Source organism: Centropristis striata, chromosome 18 (genome assembly GCF_030273125.1).
Source record: "Centropristis striata isolate RG_2023a ecotype Rhode Island chromosome 18, C.striata_1.0, whole genome shotgun sequence".
NCBI classification, from domain to species: Eukaryota; Metazoa; Chordata; class Actinopteri; order Perciformes; family Serranidae; genus Centropristis; species Centropristis striata.
Genome location: NC_081534.1, coordinates 27,838,809 through 27,865,268, shown reverse-complemented (window position 1 = coordinate 27,865,268; position 26,460 = coordinate 27,838,809). Strand labels below are relative to the sequence as shown.

At 36.9% G+C, this 26,460-nt stretch overlaps 1 protein-coding gene across 1 annotated transcript in view; it reads right to left on the bottom strand.

Annotated features, from left to right (window-relative positions):
• The window catches only part of man1a1 (mannosidase, alpha, class 1A, member 1), a 240,702-nt gene that overhangs the window by 166,503 nt on the left and 47,739 nt on the right, over positions 1–26,460 (bottom strand). Inside the window, exon 2 of the mRNA XM_059356154.1 lies at positions 17,874–17,970. Within this exon, the coding sequence (XP_059212137.1) occupies positions 17,874–17,970 (97 nt within the window). The remainder of the gene's footprint in view (positions 1–17,873; positions 17,971–26,460) is intronic.

Sequence of the window (26,460 nt, the reverse complement as noted above, 5' to 3'; positions counted from 1 at the left end):
CTAATAGACATCTTTTTTAAGCTGCAACCCCTTTCGCTTCTCTCTCTGCCCTTAAAACTTCAACCACAGAGACCGACTCGTGTCCTTGTTCACCCGCACAAGAGGTGAAAATGTATTAAGAGGATGCACAAAGCAGCCAGATTTCAAGTTAAATTCAGTGCAGTGGTGCCCTCATCTCTACAGTAAATAAAGTCCAAATAAGCCAGCTGGGAGACATTTAATGCCGCAGTAAGTAATGGTATAATAGATGATGGTTAAACAGACAGCTGTGCTGGGTTTAAACCAACAACCAAAATTAGTTTCTGGCAGAAAGTATGGTTGAACCCAAAGTCGCACTCAATCTCAATCTACACAGTAACAGGAAACTAATGTCAATTGGAGGACAAAGCCTGTCACTAGAGCAATAAGAAAGTAGGAGTACAAAAAATGACTTTAAAAAGTAAAATTATATGCCCAGAATGACTTAAAAGAAGTGCCACAGGTCTTTGTGGTGGTTCTCTGATCACTGCCCGACAGATAAAGTCACCTGGAATAACCCGCTCCCTGTCAAAAGATTTTACAGCTTCCAGTTCCCAGTTAACTTCCACTGGGAGTCACGAGCTTAACTGGGGTCATGCCTAGATTCCACTGTAAACACGCCTCTTTGTTCAATCACAGTGTGTCACCATGAGATGCTGCTTCCATCACAAACACATGAACTCACTCCACCGGGCGCTTTATTAGGTACACCTGTTCAACTGCTCGCTGACGCAAATGTCTAATCAACCAATCACATGGCAGAAACTCAATGCATGTAGGCTAGGGGTGCACCGATTGCAATTTTCTGGCCGCTGATCATAAGAAGAAGATTACTTTATAAACATAGTGATCATGAATTAACCAGCATTGCTAACTGTACACAGAGTGTCCTGTGCTTGTTGTTAACAAACAGAGATCGCTAAGTGAACTCCTCCTGCAGCAGCAGCAGCACATACACACTGTATTGCTACAGAGCTAACTGTAGCTAACTGCCGCTAACGGCGGCTCTTCTGAACAAGCCGGCCTCCGGTTCGTTAATGGCTCGTTAAGAAGAGTAAGAAGGAGTCGCTGGATTTGTCTTCAGTCACTTTCTTGAAAAATAGTTGCTAAGGGGGGGGTCTGAAAAGTTGCTAAATTTAACAACAAAGTTGGGAGCACTGCTTCTCCGGTGGGGGGTTATTATCGAGGTTGATAAGATCGCCAGATAAGATCGGTTTGACGTAAAAGAATCGGCCGATCGCGTAAAATTAATCGATCGGTGCACCCCTAATGTAGGCATGTAGAAATGGTGAAGGTGAGCTGCTAAAGTTCAAAGCGAGCATCAATGGGGAAGAAAGGGACTTTGAACGTGGCATGGTTGTTGGTCTGAGTATTTCAAAAACTGCTGATCTAACAAGCATCTCTAGGGTTTACAGAGAATAGTCTGAAAAAGAGAAAATATCCGGTGAGCAGCAGTTCTCTGGGCCAAAATGCCATGTTGATACCAGAGGTGAGACTGGTTGGAGATGATAGAAAGACGGCAGTAAGTCAAATAACCACTCGTTACAACCAAAGTCTGCAGAAGACCATCTCTGAACACACAACACGTCCAGCCTTGAAGGAGATGAAGACCACACCGCCACTTTATTAGGTACAACTTGCTAGCTAATTGTGGATAACTGGACTTAACAGTGAAAACAACAACTGTACACTAACAGAATTTACTTATTACGTACAATTTTAACTGACATTAACTGCTGATTATAATGGGAAATGCAACATAAACCTGACATTTGAAGGTTAAGTGTGAACGTAAAGGAAGAGGCTCCAGTTTAACTTTTATTCTGTCTGGGTATTCCTGCTGTCACCTCAGTAAAGTGATGCGAGGAGCTGCAGCATCACTGCAGGGGACGAGGAGCAGAAAAGCCATTGAGAAGGCTGCCATGGAGGGAAGGCCACGGGAGACAGGAGGGAAAAAACAACATAAAGAAAAGAGGTCATCACAAAACCCTGGCAGCATCTGTGGCAAAGGCTGCCATTCATCCAGCGGCCTTTCAAAGTGCTGCAGGCAGGGCCAAGCAGATAACCTCCGCTGTGTGTCTCAGGAGATACACTGGTCCTTTGCTTCTTCACACTGCCTGTAGCAACAGATTCATCCAACTGTCCAGCAAATAGCCAAAGTCTTAACATTCTGTCAAGGTAAAATGTGTATTGTCTGACCCAAAGTAGCAATGGGAAGAGTGTTGGCAAAACAAAGAACATGAGAAACTCAAGAGCCCATTCTGAGATATAGATATCAAGTGTTTTTAAACTAATAAGGTGAGAGATAAGGACTTTATGAGAGCACAATACATACATACAGTTAATGTTGCTGCAAAACATGTCTCAACTAATCTACTTAGTAACACCCCATGTGGAAACCTGTTTTTTTAAACTGGACAGTTGAGTCACATAGAAGAAGGAAATTGAAAAGAGGAAGGACTCCAAATAGTCATAACCTTCATACTGGTCCAAATATCACTGTTTTTAACAGTCAGCGGCTGAAACCAGAGAACTGCCTGACAGAATTTTAAGGGCAAGATCAAGTCGATAAGTCGATCTTTTTATATATATATTTTTTTAAATAAAATCCCTTCAATTAGCTTGATCAAGAATGCTGTCCCAAATGAGAGTGTGTGTGACATTGTTCATTCATTCATTCATTACCATTAACCGCTTATCCGCAATCGGGTCGCGGGGGCTGGAGCCGATCCCAGCTGTCATTGGGCGAGAGGGTACACCCTGGACAGGACGCCAGACTATCGCAGGGCTGACACATAGAGACAGACAATCACACTCTCATTCACACCTACGGGCAATTTAGAGTCCCCAATTAAACCTAAGTGCATGTTTGCACTGTGGGAGGAAGCCGGAGTACCCGGTGGGAACCTACGCTGAGAACATGCAAACTCCACACAGAAGAGCCGCAGGCGGGAGGCGAACCGGCGACCCTCTAGCTGTGAGGCGAGAGCGCTAACCACTACACCATCGTGTAGCCCTGTGTGACATTTTATGTTTGAAAAATTAACTTCAGTGTTGTCAAACATCTTTCTTTCGTACTGACATTAATTGTTGGAAATAAACACTGATTCTGAATCCGTAAAAAGCTAGAAATCTGCACCCGTCTGGGCCAGACCATTGAATCTGTCCGTTTTGTTAAGTTGACTGATCCATCTGGCATTATGATATGAAATGGTGGTTTCTTGGTTAAAAAAACAATAAATCCAATGACAGTGCATGGGACTTATGACTTGCCAATTCACCAAATTGATAAAAATTTGACTCAAACGGCACGTCTTTTCAATTTCATCCGACATCATAGTTTCTTTTGAGCGAGCTTGGCTACTTTCTTAAAACCCTGGCACAGCCAGTATGTTGGCATGGTTACGCAGCAGTGCAGACAAAATTACCTTATATTTAGTGGATACTATAGTTAGTTAAGGAAAACTGAATCGCCATCGCCATGGGAATAAAGTGGAAGAAATGTCAGACTGAAGATGGAAATATTTCAAGTGTAACTAGTTGACAGTTTTGTCTGAAATCAGGCAAAAACACACAGATTTATCCATCTAGCTCCAATATTACTCATTATTATGTATAAAAGCCAGTTTGTGTCATGGGTTATACTGTATCACATGTGTTCATGTCCCAGGATTCACAACACTATCAAGACTAAGTCAATTTGTTGGAATGAATGCATTTTCAGCTTAGTCAGATTTTTGGGTGTCTCCTGATATTTCCTCTGAAATTCAAAATTCAAAAGTATTTGAGAGCTTATAGCTGTTATATCTGAGCTCCCTCCGCTATAGTCGTCTTCCGCCATGATTTCAAAGTCCCATGATGCATTGCGACACTCCCACATGTATTATGATGCATTTCATTGGCCAAGAGACTGAAAATAGGTGAACAAAAAACTACAAATACTACAAAACGACATATCCACTTTCCCGGCTTTAATGGTAGAATAACGCAACAGTGCCCCTGGTTTTAATGGTAGAAATGTGGTAATGCTTTCCAGGCTTAAATGGGTTAATAATGGGTTATAATATGTCTCAACCTACGGCTTAACCCAACAACACAGATGGCATCATATTTCACACATACACAAGAACAAAAAGCACACAAACAGTATTTTTTCTCCTAGGTCAAACTGGACTGGATGGAAATGGACGTTAAAATTCTCCCTTTACTCTTGGCCTGCTGCAGGAGACATCAGTAGTGACCTTTAATGTGCTGTGGCCAAGTCAAGTGTGTTTATTTTAGGCAGAAAACACACACACACACACACCCCATGGGGAGTTTTTTTGGTTGGTTGAACACACGAGTGCCTTCTTGTGCTGGCCCTTGGCTAGAAGGAGAGGCAGGCCAAGGCGAGGAGAGCCTGTGGTGCAACCTTTAGCTTGTTTGGCTGTTGTGGAGCACAAACCAGAGGTCTGTCAGAGGTATCAATTAAACAGAGAAGCCACAGAGACAGAAAGACTGCAGCAACTGGGCTCTCCACAATGTATCGTTTCTTCTTCTTTTTAACCCATTTAGGCCTAAAACACCTGGAAAAAATGCCTGTAAAACCTCTGGGCGATTTTAAAATCAGCCCCTAAAACCTGAAGTTTTTCTGGAAATTCAACAGAAGTGTCAACTCTTCCTACTAAATAACAGATTTTTCAGCCTCTGTAGCAGATAGAAATGAAATTCAAAAAGTATTTGAGAGCTTGTAGCTGTTATATCTGAGCTCCCTCCGCTATAGTCGTCTTCCGCCATGATTTCAGTTCTGGAAAAGTCCCATGTTGCATTGCGACACTCCCACATGTATTCTGATGCATTTCATTGGCCAAGAGACCAAAAATAGGTGGAAAAAAACTACAAATACTACAAAACGACGTATCCGCTTTCCCGGCTTTAATGTTAGAATAACGCAACAGCGCCCCCAGTTTTAATGGTAGAAATGCGGTAATGCTTTCCTGGCTTAAATGGGTTAATAGACATAGCCTGACAAGAGACTATCCACCTAACACACTACACTCAAATATTACTTCAAATTATTTTCTTTAACTACCACAACAACTTGTAGTGTGTCTCTCTTCTCTTTAGCTACTATCGAGGACATTGAGGTAATCTTGTTGGTAATATTTCTAGATATTTAGTGGGTTTAAGAATAGTTTACAATCTACAGGTGCACAATGATTATACATATTTGGTCATTTCAGGCAGATTCTGACATAAATTGAGGGTAATTATCTTAAAATGTGATTGTTTAAGCCTCAAAAGTAAGTCAATTATAGCACAAGGGATTGACTTTACCCCTACAACAGAATACCTGCCAGTGTAAAGAAGGCTTTACAACAGTATCATGAAGACCAGTAAAGTTTCAGTAAATATAGCTAAACAGATAAACTGACAAACATGTAAGTGTTTACATAATATTTGATTTATATTTACAGTTTGGCCACATGAAAGTTCTTTCTTCTTGTCAAAGAACTATCAAGTATCCTGTCCAATGTTGGGAAAGTGACTTTGGAAATGTAATTAACCAGGACTAATTGCTGCTTAAAATAGTAATTCCATTACTTAACTGATTACTTAACAGTACTAAGTAGTAATTAATTGAATTACATGCGACTAGAGCTCACATGGTACCAGAATTTTAAACTTTGACATAATACTATTGAAAAAAAATCTTAAAAATCTGAAAAATGACCTCACAAAATAATTTAAAAAAATGTAAATTAAATACCATGACCATAGAAAAGCTACTAAACATATACAAACACATTTGTAATAATGTTTGTAATCAACATTATTAAAATTCTTAAATATTTTGTAGCTGTACAAAGTATTTAAGTCAATATTAATGCTTGTTGCTTGACTGTAGATCTGGGTTTGTTTTTCATAGCTTCTGTATTTCCCCTACCAATAAATCTATAAAAACTGAGATCATATTCTTTTTAAACACATGGAATCATAAAATCATAAAAGCATCAGCGTAACGATTCTTCTGATAACCTTACCTGTGCCATAACCCAGCCTCACACTGAACCCATGAAGATATGATATCTTGTGACGAATATAACTTCGATGCCCATTCGGCGATCACACTTGACAGGAAACTAACCGAACACGGTAATCCATTACGGCCCTACAATCCCAATTTTGCTCGGAACTTGAATTCACTTTGTCCCAGCTGTGAGAAATCTTTTTCAGAGGACAGAGTCGAATAAAATCCATATTGCAGAGTCTGCAAGGAAAGGTCACTACCAGATTCTTACCACCGAAATCCATTGCCGTCAGAGTAATGCGTTCATTGATTTTAGAAAACAGTCTTCATGTTGTCAGAGCGCCACATTGGAGAACTCTTCTTCTATTACCAGTGTGTCCTTGTAAAACTGGACTCCAGGATAAAGGCCTTGGTACAAACTCCACCTCTGGCTCATTGGCTTATAATGGAGCTGAGATTAAATTAAATTCCATCATGTCTAACAGCAGTCAGGGTACAGCTTAAGGCTGGTCCGACAATTCACTGGCACTGAGCTCCAAATGAGCTCCTGATGATCTGGAGAAACTTAACAAGGTAATAATTCATCTTCCGGGGGACATTTAACATATTCTAGTCAGTGAGACCTGAGCGGAAAAAGCTCCCTGTGGTCCCTCTGATAGGAGTTCACAAGGATGTTAGAGTTGTTCAGTTACATGACTCCTATGCAAGAAGCAAGTATAAATAATTGAAAGATAGTACAAGAGTCATCCTGGGTGATTCTCATGAACATGGTGCAGCTCATAGCCATAATCAAAGAGCATTGAATACATATTTTCTTTGACCCTTTATAACATAAACAATCTAAAGTCTCTGTTTAATATGAATTTATAATCTTTTTAAATAATTTTAAGGTATTTTCTGACATTTTTAGAGACACTGTGAGCTAAATTCATTACCGTAACACATTCTTAAATAAATAAAAAAAATTTAAAAAGTTTGTTCAAGGGTAGCTGGTATCACCAAAATGCATTTCATTAAAATATACACATTTTTAATGCAAGCAATTCTATCATTAACGTAACATTTAACCATTTTTTCTCATCAATTTTCATTCAGATTTTGTTCTTATACATTGTCAAAAAACATTGTTTTATTATATTCTGTTAAATTATACTTTTCAAACAAATGTATATTCATTTTTATAAAATGTATTAAATATTTATTGTATATAAATGTGAGGAAACCAAGACATTTTTATCTGGACACATTACAGTAATGAAATTGTGTATCAAAAATATGTATAAAAATAGGGCTGGCCGATATATCGATATATTTTTAAATGTGATATGGAATTAGACCATATCGCCTTTATCGATATAGTTTAAAAAATTGCTCTTTTATATATAAATGCTGCCCTTACTAGGGTTTGTCATATTTAGTTATTTTGTAATGTTCGTTATTCTTTTCTCATATAAATATATTTATTTCAGATAAAGATTGGCCTATTTTATTTAATAGGCTATTTTGATTTAAGAATGTTTTTATTTAAATGTGCACTTTATGGAGCTTTGATTAAAAAAAGAGAGACTCCTGTAGTTATACAGTATTTATGTTTACTTAAATAAACTGTTTCAATAAAACTACTTGTGACATGTCATATTTGGCTTTGACTGAACATTTGCTCTCACTTTATGATAAAAATATCGGGAGATATATTGTATATCGATATTCAGTCTAAATATATCAGGATATGACTTTTGGTCTATATCGCCCAGCCCTATATAAAAAAATAGGAAATATTATTTTGACACAAAACAATGAATTGTGCCTCATTTTGGTTGTATTGTTCATTCATATAAAAGTGAAATATATTTAGTTTAATAAAGTATGTCCTTATAATCTTCACAGACAGAACTTAGACCGGCTTCATGAGAATCTCCCTCCTGGAGATGTTGTAGAGCGCGTTTCCTTTCCTCCAGGTTCTTTTTTTATCGTCTATATTCTCTCCTTGAAGCCACAAAAGCGATATATGCTGGCTGTGTCTGTTAGCAAACTGCAATGTCACAACAGGATTTGACCCGCTCTGAATTCAAAAATAGAGATGTACCTGTTCTTGTTGGTGACTCTCAATAGAAGTGTGCTGGTTATAGACAGCCGAGCTGAGTGCTTGAAGACGGAGCAAGAAATTGGAGGCGACAGGAGGGGAAACGGATGCCATCGTGGCCTCCAGGCAGATTTAATTTTAGCAAAAAAAAAAAAAAAAAAAGGTGAATCTACATCTGAATCTAGGGGTGTGCCATATCGTATCATTCACAATAATATCGGTATATTTTTTGACGGTTAAAAAAAATGCATATCATGATATTGGCAGTGTTCCTACTTCTTGATGTAGTGGTTAAAGTTGTTTTAATCACAAAAAGCTACTTTCTCCCTGAACACATGCCGCTTTCAAAATAAGAGCACGGTGTGTTAAGAGAATACACCACAGAACTTACAAGAAGACTGTCAAAATAAGATGCCTTAAATAAAACATACAAGAACCTTTATTCTCCTTTACAAGGTTTCATTAAAATATGCCCCCAGAACCCCTAAATGGTTATTTTTATTATTTGCTCATACTCAAGAGTCAAGAGTAAAAAATGTTGTATTTGGCAACTGTTGAGATTTGCACTTCAAACTACATTTTAGATTTTTAATTATTTAAACAGACTAAAAAAAATCATAGGTAACACTTAACAATAACAACTAAGTGATGTTTATAGATGGTTTATAAACCAATTATTAACCATTTACAAAGTGCTATACATATTTAATCTTTAAATGTTTTCATCCAATTTCTTAAAGGTATATGAATCATTTCAATATCATTAACGTACTTAATATGGTGTTAAAATGTTAAAATGAGTGCAACTAAAACTATTAAAAAACAATTAATTATAATTTAATTGTTTGTGAATGGTAAAGTAACTATAAACTTACATTAATATACCATCTATTTGCCATTTATAAATTATGTAGTTAGTTAAACATTAATAAATTATGTATTTACCATTCTAAATGGCCTATATACGGTTTATAAATGATGATTAAACATTAATAAACTATTTGTTTACCATTTATAAATGATGGTAATTGTAAAGTGTTACCAAATCATATTTTCTATATCTTTTTAATATTTCCTAATATCGTCAAGAATATCGCTATCGCAAAAATAGCCTGCAATGTGGTGATATTCTTTTAGGGCCATATCACCCAGCCCTAATCTACAGAATCTCAAGGGAAGCAGTTCTATTGTATCAGACAAAGTCTTGACTTGCCCTTCAAAACTTTGTAATGGTCAAGCAATCATTAAAAGTATCAAAAAAAGCCGATTAGGACAAAAAGGACGAGTTCAGATGACATCACCGAGCCCTGCTGACGTCAGCGCAGCGGACATATCACTCGTTTATTAAATGAATCAATCAACTCTGCACATTATTATCGACATTGCATCCAAAACGCCACTATCAGTCAGCCTCTGCGTAACTAGACAGATCATATTCGAGCTGCACAAACTGTATTTATGGAGCCGTGTTGACGGGAGGTTGAATGCAGAGCGTTTCGGGATGAAATATTGTTTGTGACTGAAATTGTTGCACCACGATGAAAAGCTGTTACGGGAGTCTAGACGTCTGATGAAACAGCAATCAGTCTGCCCTTCACTTACCCAGCCAATGTGCAATTCAATTATTATTGCAATAGAGCACTTCATTTTAAATTTGTATACAATATGTTAGGGTTATTGAATGTCACTTTGATTTAAAACCAAAACTTAATTAGTTAGGACTTATAAGAATGACTAATACTGATGCTGTATACAATTAAAACTGTCTTTTTTAATCATCTTATTTCCAATACTATTCATGGTATAGGGTACTTGAAAATAAAATATATGTAACATATGTAAAATCTGCTAAAATCATAATAATAACAATAATAATAAATGCCACATGTTTTTAATAGCATGCACTATTCATAACTCGGGTTGTCACAATACTAAAATTTTCAACTCAATACCATTTTCGATACCACAAGGATAAAAACAAAGACCCAAACATTTAACAGAAATATTTTTATCAACAAGAAAAATGCAACATGTAAAAATGGAAAGAACCACAGGTTAAATATTTATAATAAAAAACGTTGTGCAAAAAGAAACTGCAACTATAACAAGCTTCAGATACTCGATACTTTTGAAAATGAGTATTGTATCCGGATACAACGTTTTAGTATCGATACTTTTTTGGGTATCGATACTTTTAACAACCCTATTCATAACTAAATAAGCATCAATCAAATTTAAAGTTTGGGTAAAAAAAAAAATCCTTAGGTATTGGACTGTCTGGGTTTGATTTGATTAGATTGACTTTTCTCCAGAAATTGCCGTTTGTTGGCACATTTGCCATTACAAACGAGTTACACATCCAGAAACAATTTGTCGAAAAACACAACCTGTTTACTGTTGTTCCCTGTAACACTTTATTTATTTATGTACAACGCTCACTGTCTTGAGAGCAGAGCAGCTCCACATTCGCAGAAAGAAATGAGCCAAGCTACTAAATTGGAAATTGATTCCACATGTCAATGCAAATGCAAGATTAAAAGCAGGCTGCATCTTGCTCATATCTCTTGCTCTTTGCTTGGGTTAAAAAAAAACATATTTTGATTTAATAAAACATACGAACAGGGTTGGTTTTCTTCCAAAGTGGCTGGTTGAGAAGATAAACACAGTTGCCTGCCAACATTTTGGGAAAGTCTATGGCTTTAAGTGTGTCAGTGGAAACCGGGGTTGAGCAGTAAGTGTCTTCAAGTATTTAGCAGCAGGAAAATATATGGTAAACATTACAGTACAGTGGTTCAATATGTGGAGGAGCAAACAGCTGACAGCACAGCTGGAGACTGAGACCAGAGAACTGACTTCCTTCGGGGAATGACCACAGAGAGGACGGATCCAAAAAGGATCCGGCACATCTGCACTCTTCTCCCATTCAACAGCTCCAAACTGAATAATATGGCTCGTCCAGGCTTTATGTAAGATTGTTGCCTTCAAGTGAAAAAAACAGGTCCAACTTTCTCCATCCTTTAACCCAGATATTCTCAACCTTGGGGTCCCGACCCCAATTTGGGTCGCAGGATGATTTCTGGGGGTCGCCAAATCATTTTGGAAGTCAGCTCTGTCTCCACTGTGTTAAAGTGTTCATGTGTTAATGTGTTTTAATCTTTCTTCTTTTTTTTTGGTCATTTTGTGTTTTTTTTTTGTCATTTTGTCTCTTTTTTGCTCATTTTGTGTCTTTTTTTAAATCATTTTGTGGTCAATTTGTGCCTTTTTTGCTCATTTTGTGTCTTTTTTTAAATCATTTTGTAGTCAATTTGTGCCTTTTTTGGTCATTTTGTTTCCTTTTTTTGGTCATTTTTTGTCTTTCTTTAGTCATTTTGTGTCTTTTTTTAAATAATTTTGTGGTCAATTTGTGCCTTTTTTGGTCATTTTGTTTCCTTTTTTTGGTCATTTTATGTCTTTCTTTAGTCATTTTGTGTCTTTTTTGGTCATTTTGTGTCTTTTTTGGTCAATTTGTGTCTTTTTGTGGTCATTTTTTGTCATTTTGTGGTCAAGTTGGATTCTTGTGCTCTCACTTATCTGACTTATGGTGCCTTCTAACCCCCTTTTTAAGTAAAAAAAAAAAAAAAAAAAGAAACAAAGAAAGAAAAAAGGGTTTCATTGTATATCATGTATAATGACAATAAAGATTGGAGTACAGTGAAAACAACAACATGTACAAAAGAAAAGAAGATGGATCTACAGTAGCATGAATCTGACTGATGTGGTGACTTTAAGTGCTCGGATGCTACTCATCTGAAGTTCAACATTGCAGGTGGTATTATTCAAGAAAGTTTGAGAACCACTTCTTTAACCCATGCCTTATGGAGAGCATGGGGTAGCTCTAGCAATATTTATTATATTCATTCTGTTTATTATGGAGAAGCCAGCCTGGACCTTCTAACTACAGCTCGCAATTGCAATTCTGCTGTCTAATTTGAAGCAGCAATCCAGGTTACAGCGTGTCAGGGAAACAGCCTGGGGCATGGCAAGTGGCTTCATTGCATAATATTCCAGGTCAGGCTAATATTATCGTCATACATCATGTTCTATAGGAGTTGGAAACGGCTGTGACAAGGCCCAGGGGCCAAGCTGTCTTATTTACGGATGGAAGTGGGTCTGCTGGAGCAGCCAACTAAAACCTATTTACTTTTCTATAGCAGAGACATGAGGGATGGATAGAGGGAGAAAGACTAACACACAGAGTTGAACAGGCTAATCTAACAATTAGTATTCACACAGCTGCTTTCCTGTCTCTTTCTACATTTACGTATGATAAATTCCGGTAATGAAACAGTGGATGGAATTTACACAAAGCTGATTGAATTTCCTCATTAAACATAAGAAGGAAATCATTAAAAATGAGCCTGTAAATCTTCCAACACTGTATAATGGAATCGACTTAGTGTGTTTTTTTTGCATTTTCCCCAGGGCGAGGACTGAAGTTATGTATTTCAATCGAAGATACTTCAATAAAAACACCCATTTTCCAAACTTTAATAACGGGACTTTGTATACATTTGACACCTGCCATTACTTTATTTTATTACAGGATACAAATCTTGCTGCAGACTGACACCAAACCTGTTTTGTAAAATGTATTTTCATAAATAAACCAGAAAATATCGCCTTGTCTGTCTCCAGTGAACCGCTGGCCTGACAATCCCTTTCTGACAGGTAAAACTTGAAAAAGAAACAAGTGTATGTAGACAGACAAAAGGAGGCTAAACATCAGAAAAGTCATCTTTTTGCCTAAATTGAACAAAACAGTCTTGACCCAAGCCTGCTGCTTCAAACATCCCTCCTAACACCCTGCATACATAAACCCAAAGCGCTGTCATCCTGTCACTTCTGTAATTTGTTGCCGATACAGAAACATATGAGCAGAGACCTGAAAATCATAACTCAGCTATAGTACCCGGACACAAATAATGCAAACTCTGTTGAAGCGATGATGAAAGAGACAGAAACGCCTCAGAGACGAGATGTTCAGAAATAACTCTTTCCGATTCTGCTCTTCTGCCTTTTTATGCAGTGAAAGTAAAACTGCATTAAGGGCTAATATAGGACTGCTATAATTAGATGGAAAAGTCTTTCAGCCAATATTTCAATTTATTATAGTCTGAATACGAGTACACAGCTGTACAAAACACTGCCACTATTAACCAGAGCCAATTACAGGCCTTCGAGGTCAACTTCGGCAATCTAATTACACAATGTAACTTTGTTAATGTGACACTTTAAACAAGTAGCGAGTGAATGGGAGGTGATGTTGTGTCCCTGAGAAAAAGTGCATGAAATGAATATGACCAAAAATATGATAATTTACTATTGCTAAAATGTTCTTTAAAGCTGCAGAAAAGCTTTTCATATTACACCCAACCCAAATTAAAGAGTCTGTCTTTCAATCCTTTGTTTTGGTTTAACAGCTCACAATTGTATGGTTTTGGTTTACTCTGACCGCTCACATCAGCTGCAGCCAATAAAGTTCTCAAAAACCCACTATACGAAACCAGGGTTTCCACTGGTGCCAGTCCATATGCCCTAGAAGATTTAAATTTCTCAGACAAATGGGAGGAATTCTGGTCAAAGCTGCAAAGCTGCAGCTTTTCATATTACACCCAACCCAAAAAGTGTCTTAGTTTTGGTTTAACAGCTCACAACTGTATGGTTTTGGTTTACTCCGACCGCTCACATTAACCCAATTTAAGCTGCAGCAAATAAAAGTTCTCAAAAACCTGCTAGTCTACCAGCCCAACCAGGGTTTCCACTGGTCCATGTGTCCTGCAAGATTTCAATGTCCCAGACAAATGGGAGGGATTATGGCCAAATATTATCTGGGTTTGTTGAGCTTAAAAACAATTGATAGGCAGGCTAATGAAGAATGACATCATCAAGGCATGTATATTTAGAATATCGAGTATGGAAAAATAGGTTATTTTTGTTATTTTACTCATAAACAATGAGTAAATGAGTGTCACAAATTTGCCCTGATTGCGGGAATTAGTTGTGCGGTAACATGACCAAGAATATGATCATTTACTACTGCTAAAATGTTCTTTAAAGCTTCACAAAGCCAAAAAAAGAGTCTGAGTGTCTTTGTTTTGGTTTAACAGCTCACAACTGTGTGGTTTTGGTTTACTCCGACCGCTCACATTAACCCAATTTAAGCTGCAGCAAATAAAGTTCTCAAAAACCTGCTACAGTCTACCAGCCCAACCAGGGTTTCCATTGGTGCCAGCCCATGTGTCCTGCAAGATTTCAATGTCCCAGACAAATGGGAGGAATTATGGCCAAATATTATCTGTGTTTGTTGAGCTTAAAAACAATTGATAGGCAGGCTAATGAAGAATGACATCATCAAGGCATGTAGATTTAGAATATCGAGTATCGAAAAAAAGGGTTATTTTTGTTATTTTACTCATAAACAATGCTATTACATAGGGATGCACAATATTATCGGCACATTACCGGTATCGGCCGATATTGGCTTGAAAATGAACGACATCGGCCAACACGCTGACATCCGCCCATATAATAAAGTGATTAAATAATGTCATGGATGCATTATGTCAATTGAGAAATTGGCCAAATTTGCCCTGATTGTGGGAATTAGTTGTGCGGGAAAAAAATATCGGTATCGGTAATCGGCTAAATGAGTTGGAAAAAAACGGCATATCGGCAAAAACTCCAATATCGTGCATCCCTACTATTACACAATGTAACTTTGTTAATGTGACACTTTAAACAAGTAGCGAGTGAATGGGAGGTGATGTTGTGTTCCTGAGAAAAAGTGCATAAAATATCAAATGAACATGATCAAGAATATGATAATTTACTATTGCTAAAATGTTCTTTAAAGCTTCACAAAGCCAAAAAAAGAGTCTGAGTGTCTTTGTTTTGGTTTAACAGCTCACAACTGTGTGGTTTTGGTTTACTCCGACCGCTCACATTAACCCAATTTAAGCTGCAGCAAATAAAAGTTCTCAAAAACCTGCTACGGTCTACCAGCCCAACCAGGGTTTCCACTGGTGCCAGCCCATGTGTCCTGCAAGAATTCAATGTCCCAGACAAATGGGAGGAATTCTGGCCAAATATTATCAGGGTTTGTTGAGCTTAAAAATAACTGATATGCAAATAAAGGCTAATAAAGAATGACATCATCATGGCATGTATATTTAGAGTATATAGTATGGAAATATAGGTTATTTTACTCTTCTTATATCTATAATAAAATAAATCTGGTTAACAGACTTGCATGCATAATTCTATTTTTAAAATGAATAAATATTATAAAGTGAACGGAAATGAGACGGAATCTGTGCTTTAAGACGGGTCGGTTGACTTGAAATCAAATAATTTCTCTTCGCTATAGGTCATTTCTCAGTTAAAATAAAACTGAATAAGAAGTTTTTGAAGTCAAACAAAAAGATAGCCACAAATCGCTCATATCACTGGAGTTGTTACAGTTATTGGCTGTAGTGAGCGTACAGCTGAAAGATAATTATTTTCACCAGACATTATGATAGAGACATTTAAATATGTTGGGACATTTTCCCGGTCAAAAACTGGCACTTATCGGATAATATAAAGCACCAAACTGCAGGCGGACAAAGTTGGCAGCTAGCTGGTGAACATGGTATTTAGTATTTAATATTTATTTAGTATTTAGAAAATATATCCAGATAATTGCCTCTGGAGTCAAGCAAATCAGAGCTAAAAGGAGAGTTCAAATTACCATTCGAATAAGCAGTTTGCCAGAAAAACATGTCATAATGAAATAAAATAACAAAAAATAAATAGATAAATACACTGTCAAATAAAGCTGAAAATGCCCCCAAAATAATCTTATTTTAAAATTAAATTAAATAACCAATTTATACCGCAACATGTCCATTTTTCTATTTCCTTCCACTCTTAACCAGAGGCAGTTTACTTTAAACCAGGGGTCTCAAACTCAAATTACCTGGGGGCCGCTGGAGGCAGTATCAAAATGACCAAAAAAAGACACAAAATTACAAAAAAAAACATAAAATTAACAAAAAAAGATAGAATTACCAAAAAGACACAAAATTTCTAACAAAAGATACAAAATTGTCAAAAAAAGACACAAAATTACAAAAAAAGATACAAAATTATCAAAAAAAGACACAAAATTACCAAAAAAGACACAAAATAATTTTTTTTAAAAAGAGACAAAATTATTTTAAAAAAAAGACACAAAATTACCAAAAAAAAGAAACAAAATTATTTAAAAAAGACACAAAATTACCAAAAAAAATACACAAAATTACCAAAAAAAAGACACAAAATAACCAAAAAAGTAATTAAAGGGACCTTCCACACACAACACGGTAGAGTGCCATTCATATAAAACTCACATTAAACATTCATATCAAGGTGAGGGCCACGAAATATCGTCACGAGGGCCACAATTGGCCTGTGGGGCACGAGTTTGAGACCCTTGCTTCAAATTATTAATAAATCATTATTTTGTTGTTACAGAGGAGAGAAAATAAAACACCCCTGCACCTTTAAAAGAGCCCCCATTTAAAAAATAAAACCTTCAAACCATATCAGGTATATTTTGGTGTCAGGACTCGGTTCTTATCAGCAGCGCAAGCACAGCTAGCTCTTTCACACATGAATGCCATCTTATCTAGTCAAGAGCTTGCAAAGGCACTACTCTAAACTGTCACAAACACCACCCACTGATAAACACACACACACACACACACACACACACATGCAGGCAGAGCTGAAGGTATCCAAACAAATATCCTCCCTGAGAATTTAATTAGGTCAAGAGAGAGAGAAAGAGATCTTAACAAATTAAAAATCCAATTCCCGCTCTTATTAATCCAATCAGTCGGAATAAATTACAGTAGTCATTATGTGTGCAAACACTTGAAGTACACAGGGAACACCTGCAACAAGTGCACCGCTCTAACACGTCTCAATAAAGAGTAGATTTTCTATAACTGTGTGTACGACTGAATCCAAAATATCTGATTTGTAAATAAAAAGCTGTTTTAATCCAAAACTTTCAAGTCTCCAGTCCTTTTATCCTTTCACATAATTAGGGAAAATCTAATATAATGCAGATTAAATGTGATTTTAATGAGTTGTACTGATCTGCTGCCATTGGCACGTGTGCCGTCATAACAGACCTGTGGGATCCTCTCCTTTTAGCTTTATGTTTACTTTGGCGGCAAGTCTCCGAGTCCAGCTTTTCAGCCAAAGATCTCAGCCAACGAACCACAATGAGACAACACAAGGAGCAACATGTAGTGTGTGTGTGTGACTGTGTGTGTGAGAGGCTGGGGGGATAAGAAAGGACTTTAAAAAGATGCAGTTATTATCCTAGCTTAATTTGGCTTCTGACACACACACACACACACACACACACACACAGACACAGACACAGAGACACACACACACAGACACAGACACACACACACACACACACACACACACGACAGACAGTGAAACTGGGGGAAGATCACTGGATGCAGCAGAAATACGGCAAAGACACCAACAACTGGCAACCCGCACAAACAGAATATAAATATATGATAAAGTTGACATTTAGAGGCGTTCATAGATGGATGACTCCAACTGACGGCCAATTTGGCTGCTAATCTAAAGGCCAAGGCCGCCGGTGGCAGGGACAAGAGATCAATCGTGTGTGTGTGTGTGTGTGTGTGTGTGTGTGTGTGGTCTCTCACTCACCAAATAGATTGCTGGAGTGGCCTTGCTTGGAGACGGGCCTGAGCTCATTGGAACCCCAGGCGTAGCGCCTGTAGCTGTCCCACGCATGTTTCATCATCTGACAGGAGGAGGAAGAGGAGGAGGAGGAGGAGGAGGGGGAGGAGGGGGAGAGGAGAAATGAAGAGAGTTGAAAGAGGACAATCAACTCTGAGCTGTAACAAAAAGAATTAAGTCATTGTCATACAAAACGATGGGGTTTGGAGCCCAAATGACACTGGATTTTTCAAGGCTAATAGGGCCAGTGTGTATGACTCAGGTGATTCTATTGGCAGCAAAGGGGAAGGCAGATAGATGATTGGAAACATAGAGAGCGTGTCCTCATCCACAGAGTTCACCATGTTCCTACTGTAGCCTAGAACCAGCTAGACCAGATCTGGCTCTTCGGGCCATTTGCAGTGGCTCACTGTGGCTGTGACAACAAAATTATACCACATTAAATAGTTATTTCTTTACATTTTAATGTTTATTTATCACTGGTGCAGGCCCAAAGCAATTTGTATTCATCAGTTGTAAAAATATGTCACTTATATATGACATTAAAAAATGTTTCAACATTTTAGTCAACTAAATTGCTTACGAAAGTCTGCGGCCCTAAAAAACTTGCGGCCTTAAAAACTCTAAATCAGGGGTGGGCAACTGGAGGCCCGGGGGCCACATACGGCCCGCACCCTCACTTGAAGTGGCCCTTATACAACTACTTGCATTTGAGCATGAAATCTTAAAAGTGCAGTGTAAAAATGCACAAAATACTTCTTGTAATTAATGTTGGTCTGCTGTTCTTGCACTGAAAAAAAAGAAATCACAGTTAGTGGTTATTTTTTATTAGCTTCAAACCTTTTGTATTCCTATTTATACTGTTATACATGCATTTGAGCATGAAATATATAAAGTTACTGCAATGTAAACATATTTAAAATTGCAGTTTCATCATATCTGGTTAAGTGTACAGTCCTATATTTGTCCCTGTGGTAGTGAACATGAAAAATTGTGGCCCCCTGCAGCATTTAAGTTGCCCATCCCTGATCTAAATATTGACAACTTCAAGTCTAGTTTTGAGTTGCTGCATTCTGACAAAATCATATCAAGAAATGCTCATTATAACCTTTTAGTGATCCTGGTAGGCTAATTGATGGTAGACTTAGTAGGCTGTTAAAATAAGGTTTGTGGCTCCATTTTTTTTGGCCAACAGTGGCTCTTTTGTTACTAAAGGTTGCCGACCCCTGAGTTAGCCAGACACTGGCTCTAGACAGCCTTTCACATATCTGCTTCCCCATTTAATTTCACATTTTCCAAAGCCAAAACTGACAACAGCAAATGTCATTTTATTTGACCCATCTCACAAACACCAACCTACTCAGTTTAATATAAGACTTATAAAAAGTAACACTTATTCATATCTGAAAGGCTGAAACTAGAGAACTATTGGCTATTTTCTTTAAAAAAAATTGGATTAACTGATTATCAATATAGTTGCCAATAAATTTTCAGTTAATTGACGAGTCGATTAAGTCTCCTGCTGGCTGAATGATGTTGCCATTGCCTGTATAGTTGCAAGTGAGCATTTGAGGTTCCTGAATATCAAGATGCTGCTAATTTGAGACAATCTGCATATTTTTTGGGCTGCAACTAATGACAATTTCCATTAGAGATTAATATGTTCAAATCATTTTCTCAAACAACCGATCACTTTGTCTAAAAATTGTCAAGAAAATTGTCCATCCTAGTTTCTCAAAGTCTGAGGTTGTGGGTTTTTCAATGTTTTTGCCAGTGTAAAACTCAAAAATTATGATTTGATTTGCTAAAACTCTGAGGAAAACAGTAAATCTCTACATTTGAGAAGCCACTAACAGCATTATCTGCCATTTTTTGCATGAAAAATTCCTATAAATATGGTTGGCAATTATTTTTTTTAAGACAATCAACTAATAAATGAGTGGACTAATTGTTGCATCTTTCAGAATGTTTTGCTGCTGTCAGCAGGTTGAATGATACAACTTCTTTCATATATCCCAACACAAACTGAGCAGATATGTTCAATACTTCTTTGGAAGATGTGAAACAACTTATTGTCACTTCTTGATCCGTCCTGGATAAAAAGTCTCACAGCCAGTCCCACCAGGAGTGACTCCGGCCCCCGGCTCTGAGATTAACGACTTATTTGTTTGTACAGTTAAACACCAAACTGAAATCAATGTTGCACACAAGTACAACATCTCTCAACACATTCTCTGCCGAATGACCTATTCAGAATGTCTGTCTGCCAATTATGATCGCTGCGTCTGATTGATTGGCTCGTTTCTGCTGCAAAACAAAACCCAAATCTCCCTCTATTCCCTGAGAAAAGGAACATTTTCCTCAGCTCGTTGCCATTATCTGCTGCTGAAACCAGCCCATTCCCCCAGCAGGAATCATTGGAGTCTCATCTTATTTTAATCTGGCGCTGGCTGGGGGCTTGATAGCAGCGTGAACGCTCGTTTTCCCATCTAACACCCAGACACTCATTTCAGTCTCAGATGCGGCTCCTCCTCAAGCTCCACATTTGTCTGTGCTGCTAATCCAGGTTGCATAGCATCATTCTGGAGCTTTCTAGAACCTCCCTGCAGATTAGACACACTAAACCCTTTATCCCCCACCTTCAGACGGAGAATCTGCTCACACATACTTCAGTGCTGGTGGCTTGTTGTCATGTATAGGCTCTTATTGGCACTATACTGTAACCCAGCAGTTCCCAAACTATTTTAGCCGCGCATCCCCTACTATGTGCCAACTAGGGTTGTCAAAAGTATCGATAGTCAAAGAAGTATCGATACTAAAACGTTGTATCCGAATACAATACTCATTCTCAAAAGTATCGAGTATCTGAAGCTTGTTATCATAGTTGCAGTTTCTTTTTGCACAACTTCTTATTTTTATTATAAATATTTAATTTGTTAATTTTTACATGTTGCATTTTTCTTGTTAATAAAAATGTTTCTGTTAAATTAATTTTCAAAAGTATTGATACCCCCTCCGTGCACAGCATACAACCTTAAAAATATTGTTCTAGTTGTTATTGTTTATTGTATTTATTTATTTTTTGCACTACCTCAGACCTGAAGCTTGTTATCATAGTTGCAGTTTCTTTTTGCACAACTGTTTTTATTATAAATATTTAACCTGTGGTTCTGTTCATTTTTACATGTTGCATTTTTCTTGTTAATAAAAATATTTCTGTTAAATTAATTTTCAAAAGTATTGACACCCCCTCTGTGCACAGCATACAACCTTAAAAATATTGTTCTAGTTGTTATTGTTTATTGTATTTATTTATTTTTTGCACTACCTCAGACCTGAAGCTTGTTATCATAGTTGCAGTTTCTTTTTGCACAACTTCTTTTTTTTATTACAAATATTTAACCTGTGGTTCTGTTCATTTTTACATGTTGCATTTTTCTTGTTAATAAAAATATTTCTGTTAAATTAATTTTCAAAAGTATTGATACCCCCTCTGTGCACAGCATACAACCTTAAAAATATTGTTCTAGTTGTTATTGTTTATTGTATTTATTTATTTTTTGCACTACCTCAGACCTGAAGCTTGTTATCATAGTTGCAGTTTCTTTTTGCACAACTTCTTTTTTTTATTATAAATATTTAACCTGTGGTTCTGTTCATTTTTACATGTTGCATTTTTCTTGTTAATAAAAATATTTCTGTTAAATTAATTTTCAAAAGTATTGATACCCCCTCTGTGCACAGCATACAACCTTAAAAATATTGTTATAATTGTTATTGTTTATTGTATTTATTTATTTTTTGCACTACCTCAGACCTGAAGCTTGTTATCATAGTTGCAGTTTCTTTTTGCACAACTGTTTTTTTATTATAAATATTTAACCTGTGGTTCTAATCATTTTTACATGTTGCGTTTTTCTTGTTAATAAAAATATTTCTGTTAAATTAATTTTCAAAAGTATTGATACCCCCTCTGTGCACAGCATACAACCTTAAAAATATTGTTCTAGTTGTTATTGTTTATTGTATTTATTTATTTTTTGCACTACCTCAGACCTGAAGCTTGTTATCATAGTTGCAGTTTCTTTTTGCACAACTGTTTTTTATTATAAATATTTAACCTGTGGTTCTAATCATTTTTACATGTTGCATTTTTCTTGTTAATAAAAATATTTCTGTTAAATTTTGGGGTCTTTGTTTTTATCCTTGCGGTATCGGAAATGGGATCGAGTATCGAATATTTTCCTGAGTATCGGTATTGAGTTGAAAATTTTAGTATCGTGACAACCCTAGCTGTAACCTATAGCATATATGAGGTGAATGGCAGCTTTGTACACCTTAATATGGCCCAAACATTCACAAAGTGATTGTGAAACTGATGCACTCCTCTGGGCGATCTTGTTACACACTCTCTCAGTATCAAGTTGCACGCAAATACATACACATGTGTGCACTAGTTTGCATGAAAGTCTGAGTGGCACGCTGACTTCTGCTGACTCACTGTTTGTCAGCTCACTGGAGGACAAACAGTCAGTGAGAAAAACAACAATTCACTGTGATCATTTCAAAAGTGACCACAGCAGGCGGTAAATGGGCCGACGACTCACTGGGTCAGCGTGACCTGTTGGCCGGGAAATATAATTTGGTGGAGTCAGGCAGTAAACCACGCGCTCAATAAACGAGCCATTTAGTAATTCAGTCAAGCAGGAAAGCTTCCCACCTGTCTCACAGCCACCGCACGCACGAGGAGAAGAGCCAGAGTGGCTCAAAAGAGCTTCAATAAAATATGAATGAGTTTTTAATAGCCGCATGGTGAAAGGCTGCACTATATCACAACTATGATATAAAAAAAGAATATCACAAGATCCAGTTGAAGCTGTTCACAGGTTGTTACAACTCACTGTTTTGTTTTTTTCACAGTAACAGTTGCCAAACATATTTAGACAATGGAACCAATTCTTGGTTTTTAACAAATTAAAACAGCAAACAGCAAAATTTGCACCTCAAAATATAAACACTAGCGCTCAAAAGTTTGGGGTCACCTAGAAAATGTCTGTTGTTTTCCATTAAAAACAAACTGTTTAATTCATGAGATGAGTGACAAAATGAATCAAAAATATAGTAAAGACACTAACAAAGGCAGAAATAATAACATTAACCTGTACAAATCTCCAACTTTACCTCTAGATACTCAACCAGCCTGAGGACAGATCATTTTATTGCTTCTCAAATCAGCACAGAAAAGTTTCCAGCTGTGCTAACATAATGCTCAGGTGTTTAAATGATCAATGAGCATTTCAACACTATAAACGTGGATTAATACAATGTGACAGTGGGACACAGGAGTGATGGTTGCTGACAATATATAATAAATATTTCATGAGAAATCAGCCGTTTCCAGCTTTAAAAGTCATTTATCACAGTAACATGTCTAGACTGTATGTCTGTTATTTTTAAAAATGAGGTAATTTCTAAGTGACCCCAAACTTTTGAGCAGCAGTGTATTTGATTTTTTAGTTTATGTTGCAGTAGAAATAAATTCAAACATTGCCGTTAGAGTCAGAAACAGACATTGCAAAAAATGACAGAAAAAACAAAATTACTTAAAAAAGACACAAAATGACCAAAAATAGACACAAAATTGCTAAAAAAAAAAAAAAAAAAAGAAAAAGACAAAATGACAGTCAAAACTAAATTACTTAAAAAAGACACAAAATGACCAAAAAAGGACACAAAATGACTAAAAAAAATGACACAAAACTCAATTACTTAAAGACACAAAATGACAGAAAAAACTAAATTACTTAAAAAAGACACAAAATGACCAAAAAAGACACAAAATGACAGAAAAAACACTAAATTACTTAAAAAAGACACAAAATTATTAGAAAAAGACACAAAATTACAAAAAAAAGACAAAATTACAACAAAAAAAAGACACAAAATAATTTTAAAAAAGACAAAAAATTACATTACATAACATTTCCACTTCTTCCGGTTACGTCGTCATAGAAACAAGTGAAACAAAGCTCCAGCTTGTGCAATAAAGGGACCTTCCACACACAACACGGTAAAGTGCCATTCATATAAAACTCACATTAAACTTTCATATCAAGGTGGGGGCCACAAAATATTGTCACGAGGGCCCCAATTGGCCTGCGAGTTTGAGACCCATGATTTATGCATTAGTCAGATGAACACTGGCATCTGTTTGCGAATCAAATAAAGTTCTCTGACTGTGGGGCAAAAAAAATGACAAAGCTGCCAACATCACAAATGAATAACCAAATTGATTCAACTAACAAAGAATCAAAAGAACTGGCTTTCAGTTCTGGCATCAAAAAAAGCTGATGACTTGTTGCTGACCTAGAAACCACTTTAATCTGTTCATATTTTTGGCCAGGGTAGTGATGTCTTAAATTGGATACAGCTGTTGTGCACTTAGTGGAAAAGACAATCAGAACATTTGACCTCTTCTTCTTTTTAAGGACAAGATCGCAACCAGAACAGACAGAGCATTGCTGCCAACGTTTGACCACCGCCAAAATGTCTACTGGCTTATTGAATCACTTGACAGTATTAAAACTGGATAAAAAAGGAACTAGACTTTGCTTGTTGGATGATAGTTTCAGTTTGGTGACTCCTCCCCTTCCAGTACGAGGCCAAAATGGTAAATAAGAGGTGTTAAGTCAACTTTTTTACCATTATGTGTACACCACCCAGGTATACATATTCAACCGTACTTTCCCATATTCAGTGCGAAAGCTCTTTGGCCCTTAAAATAGCAAGTTTAACTTTAAAAGAAAACATGAATTGAGACACAGCTTTAGTCTACAACATTTTAAAATGAAGAAAAATGCCCATTAAACATACAAGAGCATAAATTATGCCTTAAAATTTGTACTTTCGCCAACCAAACAGCCCAAAAAACACAAAATTCAGTCTACAAATATGCAAAAGAAAAACAAGAATTGAAAAAAAGGAACCTGAAAATGTGAGTCTTACGAAAAGCTCTGCAGATAAACTGCATTTTATTTTCAGTGTGTGCACACAAACAACCACCAGGAGGCGTCTGAAACATAAACGCACGGTACTTTGGAAATAGTACTTAAGACTTTTGGCTTAAAATGTATAGATGCACAGAATATCTGGACAAAGTTCAGCATGTTCTTAGTAACAACCATGAACAACAGAAACAACGCAGCAGCTGTGATGCTCTCTGAGGGTTATTCTTTCACTCATATTCATATTGTGAACACGACTGAATGTTCAATCAAAGATAGTCTTCATCAGGTTACATCATGTGAGCTGAAGAGCTCGGTGCATGAATAGACTCTGATTTCATGCTTTTTTTTCCAGAACTGGTTATTAGATCACAGTGCATCAAGGAGTATGCCATACTCTGCTCGAGAGGAAGAAGAGGAGCATAATTAGCTGCATCTTTCACACAAATACACACAGATAACCCAAAACACACTCACATTAACAGACTGTATGTTATAGGATTTAGTTCCGGTTTACTCAGGTGGAGATCAGGAATTTGAGAATGCAGGTCGTGTGTGCCCTTCTTTTAAACACACTGACACACACACACAATCACACACAAACACAGAACAAAAGCCACTGCATTTGCATAACATCTCCCACACACATCAAAAGGACAGCGAGCGAAAGCTTTCCTCCATTTAAACCCACTAATTAAAGCTAGTGAGCCTGCTAATTACAGCTCCAATATGCATGTCACATTAAGAGATCTACTCAAACACTCTTCCATGTTCCACTCCACATTTCGTCCACACTGCAACACATGAAGGACGACTAGAGCTGATCCAAGGTCTGCTGAAGGATGTGGAGATGGAGACAACATAAAGACGGTGCTCGCTCAGCACGCAAACACGGAGAACAGGAACAGAGGATTTAGAACAAATTGGCACTGGATATCCAAAAGGGTGTTATTTGCAAAAGATTAAAAGCAGTAATGAGGCTTTACATAGCATGAAGACAGAATGTATCCATTGACAAATTACAGCTTTTATAAAGGCAAAGAGCAGTCTTCTACACTGAAAACACTTGGTGGCCAACTAAAACAGACGTGTAAAGCCCATACGTCAACGTGATACATTTATGGTAAGTTGGGTAAAGCTATACTATCCGGTTACCAAACTTCTTGAAGCAACAAGGAAGATTAAGGTCTTAGCTGCACCCGCCCCCCATGTCAATCAAGTCTGGATCTTGATATTAAAACGTTGTATCCGGATATGATACTCATTTTCAAAAGTATCAACTTTCTGCACTTTTCTGTTTCCTGACTTTTTTTGTAACAGGTGCAGCTGCTGAGAATACAGCATTTCAACAGTGTAATGTTCATGTTAACTGGTTTGGCTAGTGTTGGCTAGTGTTTTATCAAGCTTGTCTAACATTGTGCATAGCATACAACCTCAAAATATTGTTCTAATTGTTATTGTTTATTGTATTTATTTATTGTTTCTTTTTGCAAAACTGTTTATTATAAACTCCTGTTTCCTTTGCTCTTCCTTCTGAGCAATGAAATACA